The sequence below is a fragment of the Bombus pascuorum genome, chromosome 10 (assembly GCF_905332965.1).
Source record: "Bombus pascuorum chromosome 10, iyBomPasc1.1, whole genome shotgun sequence".
NCBI lineage: Eukaryota > Metazoa > Arthropoda > Insecta > Hymenoptera > Apidae > Bombus > Bombus pascuorum.
The window spans coordinates 2,867,845-2,891,915 of NC_083497.1; the positions used below are offsets into that span (position 1 = coordinate 2,867,845).

General features: G+C 34.4%; 1 protein-coding gene across 2 annotated transcripts in view; it reads left to right on the top strand.

Annotated features, from left to right (window-relative positions):
- The window catches only part of LOC132911135 (uncharacterized), a 55,598-nt gene that overhangs the window by 28,524 nt on the left and 3,003 nt on the right, over positions 1-24,071 (top strand). Inside the window, exons 1-2 of one of the 2 annotated variants that reach the window (XM_060967535.1) lie at positions 364-515; positions 9,152-9,348. The exons of the other annotated variant lie outside the window; for it this stretch is intronic. Coding sequence (XP_060823518.1) covers positions 464-515; positions 9,152-9,348 — 249 coding nt within the window. The 5' untranslated portion in view covers positions 364-463. Of the gene's footprint in view, positions 1-363; positions 516-9,151; positions 9,349-24,071 lie in introns of those variants that run through there. 2 annotated transcript variants of the gene reach the window in all.

Here is a 24,071-nt window from a genome sequence, read left to right on the forward strand (position 1 = left end):
ATCTGACTGTAACATGTAAATAAAGTCAGTTTAATATTTTGAATGATAGATATCATACGTTCACTAGTAAGTAGATTCTAACGCCGACGTTATTTTGTGCCATATCTAACTTTAAAATAAATAAGACCAGTTTAATGATTAATGAAGCTTTAAACATTTTTTCTAAGAAGATGATTTATTTGTGACTCATGGGTTCCTTTCAGACATTCGTTCTCAGTAATGACTACCATACGATGCAATAAAAAATTTTGGCCATGAAAATCATGCTTGAGGTTATTTTCACAATCCAGTTTTTTAACAGATCTTCATCGATCCGGAAGTGTAGAATCACCTTCCAGAGCCACGACAAATAATTTTTGATACCCTGTACATATATCATATAGTTTTCGTTTGTTTAGGAGACGTGACAGAAATCGAACTAGAGCTAAAGGAAGCTCCGGAAGACACGATCCTTGTCGGATCAATGCCATCCAAATTGGACGTCATCGCTGAAATCAATTCGACCTATCCGGATGGTAAGTTTAAAATCACATAAAACGCAGAAGACGAACTTTCGTTGCTTGTACTTAATTCGAAAATCACGCATGATCCACAATTCAGGAAGACTGAAGGGCTGAACGTATCTTTAAATTCGGTATGAAGAAATCGACTTTTTCGTGTTTTAGTGAACTATCGCATTTAACGCCTTGTTCTACAACAACGAGCGAGACTCGTGGCAAGAAATTTGGGCCAAAAACAATAAATACGAACTTGATTCGTGGTACTTCGTTCGGGACAAACATAAACAATACGGGTCAGACTCGTGGTTCAGTTGCCCTCGATATTTTCTTATTTTAGTTACGTGTAATTCTTTGTTACGTTCACACGTTTGCATTACAAATCCCTAAAAGAATTAAATAACCTTTATACGTATCATGTTAGTAAAATACAATCTAATATTAATGGGAGTAGTGAGAAGTGTGTTACTATTGCGGATAGTGATTCGGTAGAACCTTCTTTATAATGATAGTGATGGTAGCGATATTGTGTTTCCTGTACGAAAACGTCCAAGAAAATTAATCATTGAACACCGATGATGAAGACAGTATCAATCATCAATTATCGAAGCAATGGATTTGGAGAGAAGAAAATAACAAGCCAAAAATCTGGAAGTATATACAGACTCCTGGCGTAAGTGTAGCAATTTTAGATCAATTAGGTGGAAGTAAAAGAGAGTTAGACTATTCTTATATAATGTTTGACAATGTGTTTTGGGATAATATTGTTACAGAAACGAATCGCTACGTAGGACAAGCAATAATCAATGAAAATAAAAGAAAGAAAATTGATGAGACTTAGATCCATGTAAATTGTAATGAAATTAAAATATACTTTGCACTATGCATAATAATTGCTCAAGTTAAAAAATCAAAAATTCAGATAAAGTGGTCTAAAAGAGCCGTTATAGAAACACGGGACAAATATCCAGAAATGAGACGAGATGGATAAATTACGTAAAATCAAACCTGTAATAAACTATTTTAATAAAAAATTCAAAGAAGTATATGCAATGAAAGAGGACATCGCGATCGATGAATTATTAATGAAATTTAAAGGATGTATGTTTTATAAACAATTTAATCCCTCGAAGAGGACAAAGATCGAGAGAAAATTTTATAAACTGTGCGAGTTATCAAAGTCAATACTATATAAAGGACACTGTTTGTATATAGGTAATTGTTTTTAATTTTAGTTGATTATGGAACAAATGTTGTTGGGACAGTATGTTTTAATAGAAAAAATATGCTGAAAGATTTTGTTAAAGCAAAATTTAGAAAAGGGGAATGCAGGATGGGAAGCTACAATGGCATATTAGCATTGAAGTGGAAGGATAAACGAGACGTCCATATTATTTCTACAAAGGTACGAAACTGTAGAAAAGACTGAACAAAACGGAAGTCAACTAAAGCCTTCTTTCAAGTCAAAATTACAATCTTGATTATAACAGGGGAATGATTGGTATTGATCGCCAAGATCAGATATTAGCGTACTTCCCTATTATGAGGAAATATTTGAAAGGGTATCGAAAAATCTTTTTTCACATATTTCATATGGCACTTGTTAATTCATATATTCTGTACAACAAAAAACAATATGGAAAAGAAACAGAATTACACTGAGTATAAACTTCAAATACCGAAGCATTATTACAAAACGTACTGTTACATGATTATAAAAGACGAGGGCAATTATCGAACACATGTATACCAATGAGACTATACGAGTAGCATTGAGGTCATTTTCCGAAACATATAGATTCTACGACATTGAAAAAAAAATCCAACAAGAGCTTGTAAAGTATGTACAAAACATAAGAAACGTAAGGAAACAACGCGGGAGTGTAAAAAATATCGAGTTACGTTACATGTGCCTCATTGTTTCAACAAATATCACACAGTTGAAGATTGCTATTTTTCTACGATTCTTCTCAAAACATTATTAATTTAAATTAGGTATTATTTTACAAATTGTTACTGATACATTATCCACTTTCAAATATTAAATCATAATTACTTCCCAGACATCTTAAAAGTATTAGTTCTGCATAAATATGTTTATTATTTCACAATTCTTTTCGTTGCGCCGAATACATGTCATAACACGCATACATTTTGCGCAAGTTGAAGCACACGGCTAAACAGCTAAATAGCTCGACGCGTGACCGACTTTCTTGTTTATTGTGGCCTGAGCAATCGGGAGTTAGCGGGTAGGACAAAGGGTTAACTAGTGTTACGACTTCTTGCGCTTCATGACGTAGATATAAAGCTATAAAAATGGACTGGAAATATTTCATTGTTTGGATTTTATATTTTAGGACATTACTCTTACGAGTAGATCACAAAAGTTCAAGCTCTCCATTTTTTCCTCACATGAAATCTGAGGCATACCTCTAGGTAAATCATATCACGTAGGGCATACTTTGCTCGATTTATTTGGACGAGCATTGGAACGGCTCGGTCGAAGAAGTCATTCCCAACCAGATTGATCATTTTTTCTTCTCATTCTCGAATTTTGTTCAAAAAATGATATAGTGCAGTTCACGTGAAATTAGAGATAAGAGATGTGTGATCTTGTGATGCAATTTGTAAAATAAAAATTTATTTATAATTGTTAATATTTTAAAAAGCATTTTTCAACGCAATAAGAATTTATTCGAGTAAACTGATTTTACTCACTTAAAACAAAAAATAGTTTATTCAGTACGATAAATATTTTTCGAGATAAAAATTCAAATGTGCAATCCAGTTTTATCAAATTGATAAAAATCACAAAATTCAAAGACTCATGTTTCTAGAAACGATGATTTAACTCCATCCATCTTCCTAATTTCACGTAAATCGCATCATATTCCATTTTGAACAAAAATGAAAAGAAGTGATCGATTTGGCATGAAACGACGCGAAGACGTTAGAAACAGATAGTTTAAGCAGTATTTATGATAGAAATGTGACTTCAGTACTATTTCTGAATTTCATATTTTTACATATACTTTGCCATATATCGTTTAAGTTTGTTTTATAATTAGGAGAACTCCTAATTTTCGGGGATCATCGTAAAAGTCGGATTTAAACGCCATATTTAACTTATTTTTATATTGGAGTTGCTTCTTATAATATTCTTTGATCCACCGCCGTCATTTTCACCTTGTCTTTCTATTTTCCAAAATTCGGTGAATTTAAGCGCGGTTCACCTTACCTCGCTTACTTATGTTGCGTAAGCTACACTCTATGTTAGAGTATGAAACAATTCACGTGAAGCAGCTTTCGGGTGAAACAGCTTCGTAGTGACTGCGCATAGCTTTCGATGTTAGATCAACACGGTGTTTATTGGTTGGCATCGTTAGGAAGACAGACCTTGGGACAGTGGAACAGACTTTGTTGTATATTTAAGTACTTTAGGTAAAATAGTATGACACATGCTTATTTAGCAACTAAGATTAATCCAGCAACTTAATGTTACAGAACTTTTTATTTTGTACTTCGGTAGAACAATTACTATTGAAATAAAATTATTGATAGTATCGTGATTATTACGTTCTCATTTCACTTTTCGATATACGAATTAACAAATGATGTCGGGTACTATCCATTGACTCTCAAAATTAATGTTACATTAGAAACAAATTTTATCCTCCAAAAACTGAATTATAACATTAGATTAGATTTAATGAAGAATATTTGTGAAAAATATAAAAATTTTTTAATACAAATTTTTATTGAAAAATGTAAAATAAAATTTTTAACCGATGTGCACATATTCAGAAATAAAAAGATATATTTTCCACGTACTTTGATCTTTATTTATTATAAAAATAATTAACGAAGATGGCAATTTTTTGTTTCATAGTGGACATACTCGTCAAAAAGAAAAAATTTGGTTTTGTTGCTTAAAGTAATATTTAGGTGAACTAATAAACATATTCATAATTCTAACACATTCTAGAATAATAAATGAACTGAACGAATGAACAAAACGCCCTACAAACGACCTACATGGCACTACGTGTACTTCCTTCTTTTAAAAAATATCATTTTCTTCTCTAAAAACAAATTAAATTTTTAATTTATACTTTTTCTTTTCCAAATACTTGATTACTTAATATAAAAACATTTTTAGTTTTAAATATTGATTATTCGGTACAAAATATATTTAGTTTCAAATACTGATTATTTGTTTCGTTTACAAATTAGTCAGATTTAAAATCCTGTGCATGATATTAATAAATCTTTAAACAATAAAGATATACATTCTTCAAAAAGAGATAACTAAAAAAATTTATTATTTTTTATAGTATATTTCAATCTTACAACAAGTGGCGATTTTGTCATGTACACGTGTCATAGATTAAAAGTAATTAAGCATGCAAGTTAAGCAAACTTTCAAAATTAAGTAAAATACTTAAAGAGTTAACATATGTGTTGTCTCGAAAATACTGCTACTATTTCTAATTATATCCCCGATAATCACATAGTTATCTCCTTGTTTAAACTTTTCTTCTATAATCTTTTTTGTTCCATGTATCTTGGTTTTCTTTCTTTTAATCAACATCAAAATTTACAAAAGTTTATAAAAATCAAAATTGCTAATGAAAAAGCTATATAAGAAACGCCGCAGATTTACGCAGACAGTATAAATATGAATGTAATAAATACAAATTATTAGATTTAAATGCATATACAAATAATTGTAATTTTTATAACAATGCAACTTAGTATTATTTTTGGATGAGAGACTAATACCCTTAAAACAAAATATTACTAGTGTTTTTATTTTAGATCAAGTTTGGTCACAAATTCTTTAAATTTAAATGCATCCTTAGCGTTTCCTGTTCGTGTGAGCAGATGTTGACAATATCTTGTGTGTTGAATTAACTGTATGTCAGTTATTTTCGTAAAGTTAAATTGAGAATTGTTCTATACTTTATGCTGGATGAGTTGTGACTGACGAACTTTGTAACAAAACTGTCCATTTCTATACAGTCGCCTTTTTTTATAGACCTTTTCAATCTATTTCGACTATAGCCGCCGAAATAACGGAATACTTGCACTCTCCCTTCCAGATGTCTCCTCCTATTGAACCTTTCTCATCTCTGAAAATTATAGAATTAATACGAATTAAAGCATCGGGACATGATCAGATAAGTAACAAAGCTATCAAGGAGCTTTCCAAAAAAGGGATTGCTCCCATTACCTCTATTTTTAATGCAATTCTTCGCCTTAGATACTATCCTAAGTCTTAGAAAATATCATTAATTACTCTTATCCCTAAACCTGGAAAATCAATACACGAAACTAGCTCATATTGCCCAATTAGTCTTCTACCCACTTTGTCCAAACTATATGAGAAGATGCTAACGAAATGACTCCTTCCACTCTTACAGGATTTGAAAACAATGTTGGATCACCAATTCGGCTTTCGGAAGCAACATTCTACGATAGAGCAAATTCATCATCTAACTCATAAAATCAGCTAAGATTTAGAAAAGAAAAAATACTGCTCAGCGGTATTCCTGGACATTCAGCAGGCGTTCGACAAAGTGTGGCACACACCTACTATTCTATCCTAAAATCATATCTAACCAGTACGCTGTTCATGATTAAATACTTAGACGCTATAACCGCAACATTCCCAATAGAAGCTGGCATACCCCAAGGCAGTGTCCTCGGACCTCTGCTGTTCACCATCTATACTGCCGACTTACCAACCTTAACAGAGATAACAACAGCGACATTTGCTGATGACACAGCTTTATTAGCATCCCACTCAGACTTGATAATTGCCTCCTCAACTCTCCAGCGAGGTTTCGACTCTATGGAAGAATGGTTCCACAAATAGCGCTACAAAATAGATGAAAATAAATCCAGCCATATAACTTTCACACTGCGAAAACAATCCTGCCCACAGGTGGCCATAAATAACATTCCAATACCAAACAAAAATTCAGTCAGATATCTGGGCATGATTCTAGACAGAAGAATGACATGGAAACGACACAAGTCGGAGACCATATGGTTTTATGACTACCGACATAGGGGGACTCCTCCGCCGGGCCAGTGTTTGGACATAAGCGGAGAGGAGGTTGAGGCAGGACTTCACATGAAATACTTGGGTCCCATTATCGATAGTCAATGGACACTTCAAGCTCCTGGTTTCCAAAGTGACGACGATAGCCAACGCTTTATGTAGCCTGCTGCCGAATATCGGTGGAACAGAAATCGAAGTATGCCGACTGTATAAGGGAGTCGTCCGTTCTCTGGTCTTGTACGGGGCTCCCGTATGGACAGAGGATCTGATGAAAAGTCGACGTAGTCTACTCTTACTGAGGAGGCTTCATAGGATGATCGCCATCAGGATCATAACGAGATATCGAACGATATCATATGCGTCGGCGACTGTCCTGGCGGCGTCTCCTCCATTCGAGCTCCAGGCCTAGGAGCTCCGACGAGTGTACGAAGACCAGAAGACACGAAGCTCAGGCGGAGACTTTGCTTCCGCTGAACAGGCGGCCTGAGACGTTCGGGGGGAAGTTAGACGAGAGGTGTGGGAGCGGTGGCTCTCCGACCTACTCACCGAAGACCAGATCCTGGGCCACCGAGCCGTTAGAAGGGTTTTGCTAAACTGGGAGGCTTGGAGAGACTGGGGAGGGCTCTCACTGTCCTTCCGGATGACGCAGGTGCTCGCAGGACATGGAGTATTCGGGGAATACCCGAAGAAAATCAGAAGAGATGTAACGGGCACCTGTCATCACTGCGGTGAGGGCGAGGACACGGCCCAACATACGTTATAATTTTGTCCGGCGTGGGAGGCCCCACGTTTTATTCTACGGCTAACGATCGGTGAAAGATAGACACCTCGTCAGTTGTGAAAGCGATGCTGAAGGGGGAAGAACAGAGCGGGAGGGGATGAGAACATCCTACCCTTGCACGATTCCGCACCGAAGGACGACTGTACGCCGTCCTAGTTGGTCATAGAGGTCGACACGCCGAGGAGGATCTGGACCTCCTCAGACTTGCACGACGGCCCAGAGGATATCGTTGAGAGGAATGGTCCCTCCCAATGCCCGAACTAGCCAAGGAACGACACTCTCAAACAGGAGAAGACGCAGGAGTGTTCCGGCAGTAATTCGAAAGAGGTCCCGGGGCATCCCAGCTGAGCGTCGGATGGTCCACCGTGGGGTTTTAGTCGGTATAGTCCAACACTACCTAAAAAAAAAAAAAGAAGGTAATTGAAGTGACAGAGGAAGTGCAAGCGACGCTGCTCTATCTATTACAAATAGATAATTACACAAATAATAATAAATTATTATTGATATATTATATTATATCATATAAATCATCAACTAAATATGTATATATGAAAAATTATGCATTTGTGTAAGAAATATTCATTTATGGATAACATATGTGATATAAAAAAAAAAAACAGAATAAATACTATATTTTTACAATCTTCTAATGACAAAACAAATTTCTAACCAAGTTTCATAACTATACTTACTTCCTATAAAAACATGTATTTGCATAAAGATCCGCAATCTATTCATGATAATATACTCGATAAAATTTCTAGCATGTACGCAACTAATATAAATGCACGAAACTATTGTTTAAATTTTCCTATTACTATTCTCTTCGTGATTCCAACTAATTACAATTTTTTATATCTTACTTAGTAAATTAATCCTTCTAACTTTTTACAAAAATTTACGTTCAATTTTTAAAAAGCTATTCTGTTTTAGAGGATGTTCGAATACTTTCGTAAGCCAACGTATTTCTTTCATCACTATTTTAAATGATTTTGACATTTGTATTATAAGATCTTCCATTCTGTTTGTTGTTCATGTGTTTCAGAATTACTTTACGAGTGAGGTTCAAAATTTGTAGGACTTCCTTAATCCATTAATAATTAATAAACGTTAAAGTTTATGGAAAAAGATTTCATTAGACAATGTTAAATGTTATAATGACGCGTGATCTGGTGTATACTGTTACCCAGAAAAGTACTTGAATATTCGTAGAAACTTTATACCTGCAGTAGCTCACGAAAATATTCAGACACCCTCAGAAACTTCTCGTGCATTGTATTATATAAAGCATTTTGAGATCTCATTAGCACTGTAACAAGACACTGCTATCGTGATTATATTTGTATTTAAAACTGATTTAAAAATGTATCGTATCTATATACGTTACAAGAAATATTTTGGACATCATCAAAATATACGAATAATCACTTATTCACTATACCGTAAGTGAAAATATGTAGCGAGATTATATTATTTTTTCACTAATTATATTAGTGAAAAGTAAATATATGTTTGCAATAAATGTCTTGCAACTTCTATATACATTTTCGGATTGGTTCCAAATTTTATTACTGCTATGTGATAACGATAATCATGTCTCATTACGATGTTAACAAAATTTCAAAAAATTTCGAACAATGCATGTAAAACATTTTTTAAGATTTCCTGCGGTAAGTGTTCAAATATTTTCGTAATCCATTTAAAACTTGAATACGTTACGTTTAAATAGAAAAAATATGAAAAATATATTAATCTGTGCTTGTTCCAACGATAAATGTATAATAATAGAATATAATGTTGCAACAGGCATTCCGAAACCAAATGCAGTTACAGTCAGAGCTGACGAGGCTTTGATTGTCATTTTGGTCCTCCTTCTTTGGGCTGCGGCAATTGCGTTATTCTTCAATCGCTGGCGGAAGATTAGAATGTTGGAGCCATATCAACCGAAATTTCAACAAGAACATAGACAAAGCTGTACTACGACTGAACAAAATCAACTCCAGGTAATATATGTTTTATTTATAGATCATAGGGGACAAACGTGTTACATTTTTGTATTTATCATATGAGAGCAATATGAAAATCCTTATTAACAAATCACATATCACAAAAATTGTATTTTTAATAAGTTTTATTATGAAGAATTTTTGAAATTTATTTACATGAAAAATATTTATTTCAATTATCTTGATAACACTAATTTCAAACAGCACTTTTTGTTAGAACTGAAGATATTAAATAAAAAGATGATTAATAACTTAAAATAAAATAACAAATAAATTTATTTGAAAGTAAAGTATTAATAAATTCAAAAATTTTATTTGAGAAATGAATTATTATCAAATAATTTGTTTGCTAAATATTTTATTATTTTAGATAATAAGGAAAGTAAGAAGAAGACAGATAGTTGTTTTCCGTGTATAAGAGATACATTAATATGAACTAGCAACACCCGCATCATACATTTAATATCACGACTTTGATTTATTTTACATAAACTCGTAAGATCTCAGACAAAATCATTAAAATCAGTAAGAATCATATAAATACTTGTAGATCTGTGTAAATTGCTGTAGAAGTCAATAAATATCGTGAGAACGTCAGAAGTCCTTTATGAATAGTGGAAACGGCGTAGTAACTCTGACATACACATACATAACAGTCTTTGTACAAGATATACCCATAAAATCGTAAAAGTTCTGTCATCGAACAACTTTCTTAAGACAAAAATACCGTATATAAATTATTGTTTTGAAGCAAACCACATGAAAAAAAATATGCTTAAATAATATTAAAAATATCCTTATATATGCATAATTATATATAATACTTATATACTAATATACTAAATATACTATCAAAATATATACATACGCTTAAAAAATCGGACTATACCCATGTTTCACATTTTCCCACTAGGAATACACCATTACCATTGACTGTTTGGAAAAAACAAAGCTCACATTTAAAAAATGATCCTTCTAGTGTTTACTAGTATAGAAAACCATGAACTTCTCTCTTCTTTTGTATTTACAATCTGTTAAAATGAGATAATAAGTAAATACATGAAACTATTTTATTTTTATAGCATAGGATTTTTCGCACCATTGTGGAATTAGCACTTAATTTAATGTTACATGTTTAATTAATGCCTCTTAATGTTTTATGTATGATTGTTTATTTGATAAGGTTCGACGGGTGCTTTTTTCTTAATCTTCTAGGGTTTTGATTCAGGGCAAGATAGAATTGCTGACTTACAATGAGTACTTATCCTTCCATAGTGCTCTTTATAACAACAAATAACAACAGGTTATTTTCTCTTGCACTGAAACTCTCTTGCGTTGGTTATTTGCTTGAGATAAATTGTTCGTATCTGTTCCATCTTTTTCATATTTTATTTTGCAACGATGTCCCATTGTTGAATACTCTCCAATCAATTGATCGAAATTACGAAGAAAAAGGTAAATGTCATTTTTTGTAAAATTTGAAATCTGAAATTTTAATAATGAAAATTTAAATAACATATTTTGAAAATTTATGCCAGTTATGTACATATAATAAATATGTTCAATAATATCTGTATTCCTTAACGATCTATTTAATAAAATTATATTCTGTAAAGAATTTTTCATTGAAGGTAGTTATATTTGTTACATTTTTTGAGCGATTGAAGATCAGACTAAAGTATGACATTCCATATAGATATCAATTGATTCATTGAAAATTATTTCACGCAAACGTTGTCGCCCACCTAATGGTGTCTCTAATACTACTCTGGCCTAATGTATAACCCATTAATTTTCCTTTTTTATTTATACAATATTAAGAATGGTTATCACTTTCACTAATGAGTTATGTTTAGGTTGGGCTATATGAAAATGTGGCCGTCTACTTCACAATGAAGTGTAATCATAGCGTAAAATTTAATTAAAGTTTCTATCTTGGAAACTAAGGAAGAACGGCCGTTATATGCATATGCATAGGAAAAAGTAGTTAAGAATATTGATCTTGATAATATATTCTAAGCTTATTGAAATGAATGAGGTCACCCTATCTCAATAATTACCTTAAAATCTTTGAAGACAAAAAATAATGTCACTTTTTCACCCGTTATATATGTAAAAATATCTCGAAAAAGAAATACACGCATTGAGTATTTAAATGTTTTTGAGAAATAGAAATAGGAAGTAGAGAAACAAAAATGCTTCACAACTATCTAAATATAAAGGAAATTCTTGTTAAGTGTATCATTATACTACCACTATCTGTTCGTATGAGAAGGTTGTTTTCATTTATTACCATTGTAATAAACGTATGGTAACGTATGGTACAATGGTAATGTATATTTGATTTTTCCATATTCTACAATATTTTATATTACTAACAAAACCAAGCCGATATTGATTGGACAGATATTTACAATAGATTCGATCACATTTTTAATATTTCCCATTGTTTATACGCGTCAGCAGATTCCATTAACCAGTTAACTGCGATTTAACGATTTAACGATTATAACTGGACGATTATACATGACAAACAAAAACATTATTTCGGTGCATTTGACGTGTATACTTATCGTCGCTTGTATTTATTTATGTATTCCACGACCTAATCCATGAGAGATTTCTAAAACCAAATTTCGCAGTTAACTGGTGAAAATTCACAACGAGGCTACCTTTATGCAAGTTCGCTAATAAGAAATTGAATGTGAAGAAAAGTTAAAAAAAAAAAGGCAAAAATCAATAATAAAGTGTCAAACTACAGAATTATTGATATCCAGCATATGAACGAACAAATAATGCTTTATATTATTTGAAATCTAATGAATACAATGTTATACCAGAGAGGAAATGAAAGTGCCCATCAAACCTGTAGACACGCGATCATTGTTGGACACGCAGTTGCTTAGCTATTGTTCCCCTCTCACACATATACAAACATACAATTGCAGGCACGGTTACCAACTTCAGCGAACTCGATGATTTTCTTTAACATTTTAAAAATATTAAAAATATTTAAAAATATTTATTATAGTGAACTAGCGTTCGTGAAACGAGAATAAAATAAGTGCACGATACCTACATGAATTAGTTTCGATATTATCTCTTTTTAAATTCTCTTGTAGCCGATCTAACTCGTATAGTGAACTGAAATTCGCTATATGGACCACAATATTTGTACGTTATTCGTTAAGGCATGTTACCGAAATTAGGACGATACGGGTAATTGTATGTTTTGTGACAGCGTGTTTGCTTATAAATAGTTTGTAATAGGGAATTAACATTCAATGTATAATAATTTGATAATAGTGCTTTTTATATTATATTATAGCTGTACCAGTTACATAAATAGTAACCGCTTATAAATATAGTGAGGAAGTAATCGCTCTCTCTCTAGTTTGATACCCAGTGGCTTCATCTAATCATCAGCTAAAGGAACAAAAAGGCATAGATGATGCGTCCACGAATCTTAGAGATGCGCGCTTATCGATTTTCGGAGGATGGATTCCTTAAGTGAGGAGAGGTTACCCCTACTCCCACTATCACTCTCAATACAATCACAAAGATTAGATAAAATCATATTGCTATAGCCAGTGACAATGGCGGTGGGAATCCTGTTCGACACTATTCGTTCGTAAGTTTTCCATGCTAGAAGCAAGAGGACGAATCCATATGTGATCGCGAGGACATACTTCCGTGATATTAAAGCGAAACATCTCTTCTATTCGTGATTCCTGTATTCCGATATCGTCTTAAAGCGAATATAACTGTTATGGAATAATAGCCACCGCATAGCAGTCACAAATATTTAATATTATATCGTGTATTGTTTAAGCATTACAAAATCTATATTAAAAGCTTATACTAACATCTGCAAGAAGTGACGGCGATAGAAACTTATTCGAACGTATCGCGTATTATATTTTTAACGCGTTCGTATCGGCCGAAACATTCGTCGCTCAATGGACAAACAGTTCCTCCCGGGGTTGCTCGAAGACCGTGATGGTATCGTACACTCCACTGAACTGAATTCGTTTTATTAATGAGAACTTATACAATTGTAAATCCTGAGTGAATACATATATAGTGGATATTAGTGAATTACAACAATCTACAATTTTTTAACATAAGTCTTCACACTTCGGTGCAATATATTCACCGGAATGGTCTCTGAATATGGAAACCGTGTACCACAAACTGACAGTAATGATTGCAACGCACACCGATGACGAAGTTGAACTAATATAGTGCAAAGCGACTGTTTCCCCTCAAAATCAGACTCTAATAGTTGAACCCAAAAATGGGATTCAATTAAAAGAATACGCTCATACATTAGACAGAATTCCTAAACCAGCTAATATAAAATTTATTTCGCGAGTATCTAGCGGCAGGATATATTTTCCTAGTGAGCAAGTTTGCAGACGATCTCACTAACAAAAATAAACACGTCCGAGCCAACGACGTTAACCTATCCTTAAGATCGTTTATCAATCTCAAATCTCATCGTATAAAATTGTCAAATGTTTACCCAACAACACTCCACTTAATAATTCGAGGCATTTTTTACAAACTAAACATTAGCGGTCTCATTTTTAAGATCAGCTTCTGTCGCCAAATTTTTATTCACCCATATGTCATACATAAACCTCCGGACATCGTCAAGATTGAATACAACCAAACTACGTATTGGATCTATCCCTCCACAAATACATTAAAACGCTTTTATATATAAACAAGAACAGCATCTGGCAAAATATTACAAAGTTAACGAAAATCAGTCCATGTCTCTAGACATACCACAAACGATTACCAATAAATTACTTCAATAAATTCTTCCACAAATTTGTAAGTTACCGAAACAGTCTCATCCATACCAAACATTGGTAACATAGACGCATCAGAAGAAATAATTGGAAGTATGGAAGATATGCTACAATTAGTTAAACATAAACTAGAAGAACCAGGTAAACTGTTAAACTTCTACCAATTAAAAAGCTTTCTTGAAAAATCATTTGGATCTTCCAGCATTAAAAGGAGATTGCCACAGAGTATACAGACGACGTAAAATTTCTAACAATTTTCATGATAGAGCTTTATCCCTGTCTCACAGATCGTATTATCAAAAATGGATCCATGAGAATTATCAAAAACTAATTATATTTACTAATGTTTATTTTCCGACAGGCTCTGCTGCTCAGAAGAGGAATGTGTAGAGTAAACATAAATACAACACTATTCTAAATAATCTTAATGCTAAGCAAAATTTTACAGTAGAATAGCCTTAAAGCATGTTTTGAATTCTTAGAAAAGTTACACCAAGATCACCGGCCATGTATATTATGTCTCCAGGAAACAAATTTCTAAGCAAATGAGTTCATAAACATTAAATGTTTCAATGTAGTTCATCGAAATAGAACGAACTCTCCGATTGCAAGTGACGAAGCTGCAATCTGTTTTGAAACAAAACATCAATTGCACAGAAATATCGCTTAATACTAATATTAAAGCAATTGCCATTTTAGTAGTTTTGTATCAATGAGAGATGTGTATCTGTAATGTCTATATACTCAATAGTCACCAACTCGAAAAAGCTGAGTTGATCAAGCTTATAAAACAACTCCCTAAACCATTTTTATTAGTGAGAGATTTGAACAACCATAATATAATGTGATGTGATAATATGATGATACAATATGATTCAACAAATACAGATGTCAAAGGGAAAATAACTTAAAAATATATTACTCAAATCAGAAATCACTTTTTATTCTGATTAAGGCTAACGTCAAAACAAGTCAAAGATTTAAGACTAAACCTACGCCGGTCAAATTGACCACTCGCAAAGTTCTACACAAATTTAACCATATTTAAGCGTTATTATATCGCTTCAAAATTTCTGAGTTTTCAAGATCTGACTCGATCAAGATGGCTACCAGTTGTCAAGACATATCAAGTCAGGTCCATAATAATCCTAAGGAACCGTCATAAAATTTAGCATTTTTACATATTTTTAGTCCATTGTTACAAACATTTTAAAAGTCGAGAAGTTTCTTAGGGGAAACACGGAAAAAACGGGTTTTTCCCAACACCACCCTCGAGTAACCGTTGTTGGAGAACGGCCAATACTCATCAATATTTTCGTATAAATATCGGCGTTATAGACCATATTCTTACTTGCTATCGTCCTTTCGACCAGAATACATCTCAGTTCGTTAATCAATCAGTCGACATCTAAACTTATTATCCCTAAAACTCAGACAGAAGGCATCTCGGAGCGTTTTGTATAAAGTTGTTATAAAAGAAAAACTAAAGCATATCAAATTTGACAATAATTTTGTATTCCGTACGTGATATTATTCTGTGATAAATATTTACCCTAAAAATGTCAAGACTTCTCAAAATAAAATATAAACAAAAATTATTATAAAATATAAAAAATAAATTATAAAAAAAAATAGCAGACATAGAAGGAGACTGTTCAGTGTGCGATGAAGAAGAACAGAACAGCAACAGAAAACGGCATGAAAACACATGAAAAGCTATTTACAACCGAATCAGAGTTGAATATTATTTATAAATAAGCGTTCACATCCAGAGAAAAGAGTGAGGTTATTGTGGTTATTGTGGTGATAGAGCTATTACTGCTGGTGTAGATAGCGCTGTTGCTGGGATACTGCTGCATTTTCTTCTCATTTAGATGTCGTGGAAAGAAAAATAAGACTACGGGCACCGGGATTTGAACCCGGGTCCCGAACATTCGTAACCTAAGGCACCAACCATTGCGCTGCCGTTGTCCGGCACTAGTTGGTGCCGAGTGCCGCTACAGATGTATCAACTATTGGTGGAATGACGAAATCGGCAACTTTAGAAGAATGACGATGAAGAGCAGGAGAAAGGCGCAGAGAGCCTGGATAAGAGGCACAAACGACGCGGCTCGATTGAGCGAAGAATTTAAGAAGAACAAGAAGAAGTTGGCGAAGATGATTAAGAACTCTAAGGAGGAGAGAGTACATGGTTACTATGCCCAGTATGGCTGGGAGAACGAGAACGGAAGGTCTCCACGTGGATAGGGTCCGTGATATACTTGACGAGCACTTCCTACCGAGAGCGAGGTGCTGACGTGGATGACGACGGCTGCAGGATTATGGTGGAAGACTTGCGGTACGCTGGCAAGAAGATTAATCCGAAGAAGGCGGTCGGTGTAAACGGTATACCAGGGACGGTGGTAAGAGTATTGATAGAAGAAAGAGCGGAGAAAGTACTGAGATTATTGAACGCGGTGAACTCCGAAGGCAAGATTTCGGCAAAATGGAAGAAGGCGAGGGTGGTGCTCATTCCCAAACCGGGAGCAAGGGCCCAAATGGCCATATTGACAGGAGTTTCAACGGCCTAACGTACGGTGTCCCATGCAGAACTGTGCGTGATATGGGCATTATGCCCATTTATATCACAGCTGATCTTCGGGCCGAAAAATATCGCGTTAAGGAGGATCATCAAAAACATTATAACACCCGTTCAAGAGTTGGTGCCGCCTCGGTCTATCAAGAGAAGATTATGGCAGTGGAGGAGCGCATTGTGGAGAAATGGAAGAAGGAGTGGCGATTTTACAAAGAAGACAATTAAACGAAGCAACTAATAGCGGATGTATGTTTATTTAGAAGATATAGGAGGAATATTGATCACTTCACCATGCAGATCCTGACAGGGAATGGGATTTTTAATGTTTATCGTAAAATGATTAATAAAAAAGACCACTACGTAGGACTGCAATGGCGAAGGCGATGACGCTGAACATGCGCTTTTCCACTACCCAAGGTGGATACGTGAGAGGACGGAGCTAGAAAATTACATCGGCACACCACTAACAATGGAAAATTTAATGGAAGACAACTAGTGGTGAAGAAGGAAGACGACTGGGTAAGGTTTCAGGCCTTGTACAGAAAAATCATGCTATTAAGAATGACGCAGAAGAGATTCAAAGAGAGGAGAAGAACAAGAGGAAGAAGAAGAAGAAGAAATGGGACTCAGGTATGAGGGACGTAGTTAAACCCAACCCTCAATTGACGCTTGCACAGAAGAGGAGTTTCTTAGTGGGTATAGCAATGCCATCGGCCGAGTCCCACATAGTCCAATCTGGGCACGCGTAACAGCTTCTTCCCCTCCTCGCGCAAAAATTTAAGTCTATTTAAAATTTAAGTCTACCTAAAATTTTCGAGACAATTAGAGCATTACAAAATGTCGACTACATACACTGTCGGATATACAGAAATCAATTAATTGGTCACAGAACCTTGTACATTGTGACATCAACTCGTGCTGGCACAATATGTTAAGATATGTATATGTATGTTTCGTCCGGTGACTCTTTGTGTAGCTCGGAATCTATCCCTTGGTCAAGGCGGCCACTTGCTACGTCAATATAATTAGTTGGACCGTAATAATCATAAGGAACTGTCGTAAAACTAAGCATTTCGATTTGACCGTTAAGGCCGTTAAGTGGTATAAAACACCTTTGAGTCACAATGTTCCTTATGTTTATTGCTCCATCAGCTAAAAAATGGGTTTTCCCATGTTTCCCGGGATTTTCACCCGCAAGCGACCGGTGGTGAGGCGACCAATACCCAGCAAAAGTTTTCCTCTGCGATAATGTGGCGTAATTTTAAATGATAACTACTTAACTCAATAAAATGACTGCCTTTATTGGTAACACAGTTAAGTTTTTACCACAAAAAGATTACAAGAACTGTCGCAAACCCGTCTCGTACCATCAAAGAGGAAAGCTCGGTGTGGGTGTGCCCTTTTGAGCTAATAACGCGGATTCGTCGTTCACACTTTTCGGTAGAAAAGTGAGGGTAACGATCCGCGATGCCCATTGGTTAATAAATAAAACTATGAAGAGAAAGAAAACCAGATGTGGCTCACGGGCATCCTTGTTCTAGGGAAAAACCTGCTATTTCGCTAGACACCCGCTTTCTCCGTAATTGGTAAGAGCGTGCAAAAAACATAAGAACCATCCGTAAGCCGAAAATACTTATATCACGGTTCCCTTTTGACTGCCGAAGAGTGCAGACGTGCCGAGTGCCCGGAGAGGTCTCTCCCTCGAAACAGGACGTGGAAAGCAAAATGGCAAAAACATAGAACAAAAGAAAACAAAAAACACCTAAACAAACTCGCAATGGAAATAAAAAACGAAATAAAAGAGCACAACAACAACGAATTCACAAAGTTCATAGAGTCACTATCTGCACACGAGAACTACAACTACTCACTATGGAAAGCCACAAAAAAAAATAAAGAAGGCGATAAAACCAGCCCCAGCAATCAGAAAAGCAGACAACACATGGGCAAGAAGCAACGAAGAGCAAGCCGAAGAATTTTCCATCCACCTATGCAACACATTTACACCACACAACATCAATAACAGCAACCACAACAGCCATACGGACGACGACGCGATAGCCACTAGCACTGCAATCGACAAGCAATACACCATACCCAAAACAACAGCACAAGAAATAAGAAAAATAATAGAAAAAACAAAAAACAACAAAGCACCAGGAATTAATCTAATCAATGGCAAAATATTGAAAAACCTCCCTCCAAAAGCGATACGGCTAATTACAATAATATTCAATGCAATACTAAGAATACAATATTATCCTACATTATGGAAACAGGCACAAATCATAATGTTACCCAAACCAGGCAAAGACCCACATGAAGCAACATCCTACAGACCAATATCACTACTCCCCGTGCTCTCCAAAATACTAGAAAAAGTAATATACGCCCGACTAAAACCAATAATAGAGAAGGAAAAACTAATACCAGACCATCAATTTGGATTCAGAAATAAACACTCCACCATAGAACAAATGCACAGGCTTGTCAACGAAATAATACACACAATAGAAAACAAACAATATTGTACAGCCCTATTCATGGACATAGAGAAAGCTTTCGACAAAATAAACCACGAAAGCCTAATACAAACAATCAAGAAACAATTCCCGGAAAAAATATACCAAATAATAAAATCATACATAAGCAACAGAACCTTCACAGTAAAAATCAAGGACGCACACTCCGAAGCAAAAGACATCAAAGCAGGTGTTCCACAAGGAAGCGTCCTAGGACCCATACTATACACATTATACACGGCCAACATTCCAACAACTACCAATAGCAAAATACTGACATTCGCGGACGACACAGCCGTGCTAGTCAGGCACACTAACCCTGTAACAGCAGCCACAATACTACAAGAGCACATCACAAAAATAGAAAAGTGGCTACAGGACAAACAAATCAAAGCTAACCCTAACAAATGCAACCACATTACATTCACATTGAGAAAACAGATAACACCAAACATCTTCCTGAACGGCACGCAAATAACACAAACAAGGCAAGTCAAATACCTTGGACTTCACATAGATACACACTTCACATGGAAACAGCACATCAAATCAATAATAGACAAGATACAGATAGCAAGGAGACAAATGCACTGGCTAACAAGCCGAAAATCCAAACTAAGCACAGAAAACAAACTGAAAATATACAAAATAATCATAAAGCCAATCTGGACATACGGAATTCCACTATGGGGAACAGCAGCAATGAGCCACATAAACAAAATAGAAACAATCCAAGCCAAAATCCTTAGAACAATGGTAAACGCCCCGTGGTACGTTAGAAACGAGGACATAAGGAAAGACCTCGGAATACCAACGGTCAAGGAGGAGATTACCAGATTCGCAACAAGATACAGAACAAGAATAGAAACACACCCGAACCAGCTGGCAGCTGAAACGTGCAACACAACAAACATCGCAAGAAGACTAAAAAGGAAACACCCAATAGACCTCACAAAAGATATAACTTAGAAAAAAACGAAGCTGGCAACCCGCTGGGGGTAGCCGCCCACATGCTATATTATTTTTTATTTATATTTTTTTTTCTTCGCCAACAAGATATAACACTTTACCAAATGTCCGCTAGGACAAATTGTAAAATAACCAAAATAAAATAAAAAAAAAAAACTTATATGAATAGGAATGAAGCTAAAAAGATTCGGTTTATGGTATTTCCTTAGGTTTGTTACGGGTCAGTGTAACAATGTGTTGGTCTTGGCGGCCAGACCGTGAGAGACCTCGCAAGGGCCATTGCATTTGGCACAACACATGGTAAGCAGAACATCTCTGCACTGGGTTCATTACTTTAACTTAGTCAATATATATTCATTAACTACATCTGCTTTTGATAACTCATCTAATTAACATATATGTCGCAGATGAAAGAATACCAGGCCTCCCCTTTGAAATTCTTTGGAAAATTCCCAATACTGTAGTGTTTATAAATTAACCCAAACATAATTGTCCGAGACTTGAGATAATGAGCTTGGGCTCGAAGTGACAACTAGTCGCCGAACGTAGCCGCGGTCACGGGATAAACGTTTTACCTAATAGAGGTATAGAATAATTGTATAGCTCTCCTTAAAAAGAAATAGTTGTAGAGACACTTGACAGTAAACATTCCAATGGTCCCTATTCCATGGCTCGCCACACACAGACCCTATTCTTCGGGCAAGATGATTACCAGATGTCGATGCATCATTCACAGTATATGTTCAGCTAGCCTGAGGACCCGCTATAAATCGTAGGATTTAGGTAACTAAGGTCTTTCAAATTGACAAACAGTCAATATCCTAACAGTCTGTAAATCTGTCACCTACTACGGGAAGATACGGGAGATCTGCTTTAATACAACATAGAAATTAACCAATTAACAGCAACGTCCATTTCCTTCATTTTCTGAACGAGGATTGTCCTAGACGAATCCGATGATCTGAGACACACCCCATTATAGTTTTCCTCTGCAGTATCACCGTGACGGAAACACACATTCTCGTGCGATCTCACCAGCGGATACTTTACGTTTTTAACCACGATTCCGACTTAGACTTTGGAAGAAAGTATATTCGATATCCCGTTGACCGCGGATTCATTATCGAACCTAAAACCATTGTCATTAGCGTCTAATCACCGCGGTTACTTGTCGATTCTGTAATGCTTACACTTGTGCTAATGAACATTACCTCGATTGTATAACAACGATGGCCAATTCCAGTGAAGATTCATTACACGCTTCTACCCTTAATCATAACTTTAATCCGATATATGCATAAAATATTTCTACGAGAATTCGAATACTTCCATGAGCCACTATATACCTGCAGAAATTACAAAATATTTAGCACAACTATATATTTTGTACAGATTATAGAAAAGAGATCACACATTATATAGATTATGATATATATTATATAAGAATATTTAAACAGGCATTTAATAATTCTAGGTATTCACGATTTGTGTGACTATTTTTAACGCTTATTATATGGTTAAGATTACTATTCATACTGCATGTTAATCTGTTACTAACTATAAATGTAAGTTTGCAATAAATATCTTGCAATTTCTATTTATATTTTTAAATTGGGTTTTAATTTTGTCAGTAGATACAATTATTGCATTTGCATCTCATTATAGCGCTGATGAAGTTGCAAAATGTTTTATATGACATACTTTATATGTGTAATACACATACAATAATGTACACATATAAATTTTATGGAAAGTTTACAAATGCTTTTACGAGTCACTATATTACTTGTAAGTTTCTACTTGACGGACCTCTGTTTTGATTTTGTGTTTATATTCATAAACATGACCGATTATTTCTTTTTTCTTTCGTCATCGTTACTGTCATACTTTCTGTTGATCTGTACTATTAGTCTGTCGTATTAAATTTGATTCGAATGATTTCATAAGTAAAAGTATAAGATCATTACCTTTTAATATTAAGTTGTCCCAGAAGTTTCTTTCGTTTCATAAATGAAATAATAGATACACAACATTTTTTATTTTATATTATTTTATGGATTTATGTATGATCCAGTTTGTAGTATAAGAATAAAATGGATCAAACATAATTCAATAAAATAATATAAAACAAAAAAATGTTGTGCATCTACTACCTCCTTATAAAACGAAAGGAATTTTTGAGACAACCTAATACTAATTTTATTAAAGTAGAAATTGTTAAAAACGTGAACCATGATATTGCATTCACAGTTGTTCTTTTTGATCTAAATTATCATATAGGTGTCGTTATGTATTAATTTACATTTTCTAATTCTCCATTTTCATTCTTGAAATGATGTCATTTCTAAAATACACTCCTGATTTAATAAAATTCTGCAGATAGAAATGCGTCAAATCGAAAGTTTCCAAAGCCATTTATCTCAAAAATAAAGCATATGCAAAAACTTTATTCTACGTATCTAATAAATTTTTTCATGAGAAATTACTTCTTCCCGGTCTTATCAGGATTGCAGAGAAGCCTTCTACTACAAGAGGCTCAATTCCAATTTCCAATCAGGGATTCGTGTCAGTAGCAGTCTTTTCCAATATATAACTTCAGATAGAGGAGAGTAAGCTATTTCTGAAATTGGTGGCTTCAAGAATTCGAATAATATGGTTTTTGTCAATGACACATCGAAGTAACGGAAACGTACAATCATACAACGATCATTTTCTTTCTTTAGTTTACGCTTTCTCTTTGGTGGATATGTTTTCGCTTATATGATTGAATCGATATCTATATATAACCGCTAATGAGCATTCGGTCACTTCGATCAATTTAAAAAATAGTGTGCGAATTTTATCAGTGTGTACAAATTAGTGGCGAATTGATAATTAGAAGCACCAGTTATATTTCTATTAGAAACCTCTATTTTACGTATATCTAAATACACGTGTACACATGTAATTAATATATCATTTTAGCATTTTAATTGTGTAGCTTTAATACATGGGTATTTTTTAAGGAATATTTAAAGAATATTTAAGAGCAATTTACGAAATAAATATACAGTGACTCGCGAAATACTTTACTGTTTAACAAAAAATTTTGTCGTTTCACTAACAACACAGTAATCAAATTGATGTCAAGATGATCATCTTTCAGAGAATTTATATAAAGTATGAATTTGTATAAATATCCATAATGTAGGTATTATTTAGCAGAAGTTACAGATCACAATGACGAAGACCTATTTTATATTTTACGATGATAATTTACATGGTTTAGCGGAGAAAAAAATATGGGATCCTCAGATATTAAAATAAGCTGATAATATCCATATTTTCTATTTGAAAAAATGAAATTAAATATCAAGGAGATGATTGTTCTGTTATCGGAAAGTTTCATCATCCGAACTTTTTTGTGTCCCTATTATTTCGGATATGAGAAGTTCTATTGTATTTTACATAAATAATTTACAGTAAAAACAATTCGCAATTGAAAAATGCTTTAAATACAACTTTCTTTCCAAAGCAACATTAATTTAAATATCGAATAAGCTTTTTTACAGGCTATCTCTAACTTCAACTTGATTTATCAAAACTGCGATGGAACAAAAACATCTGTTTTCTCTTATAATCGACATAGTAAAATGTAAATTATTGAAATCTAATTTTACTTGGGTGTATTGTGTGTACAGTGCGCGTAATGAGTGTTATATACAGAGTAGTACTATACGTCGTTTATTATTTATATCGTCACATTTATTACAGAATGTCGCGTACATTTGGAGAATGTACCGCTTGGAGAAGGTTGCGCGGTAAGCAATAGCACAAAAGCGCAACGTTTATACG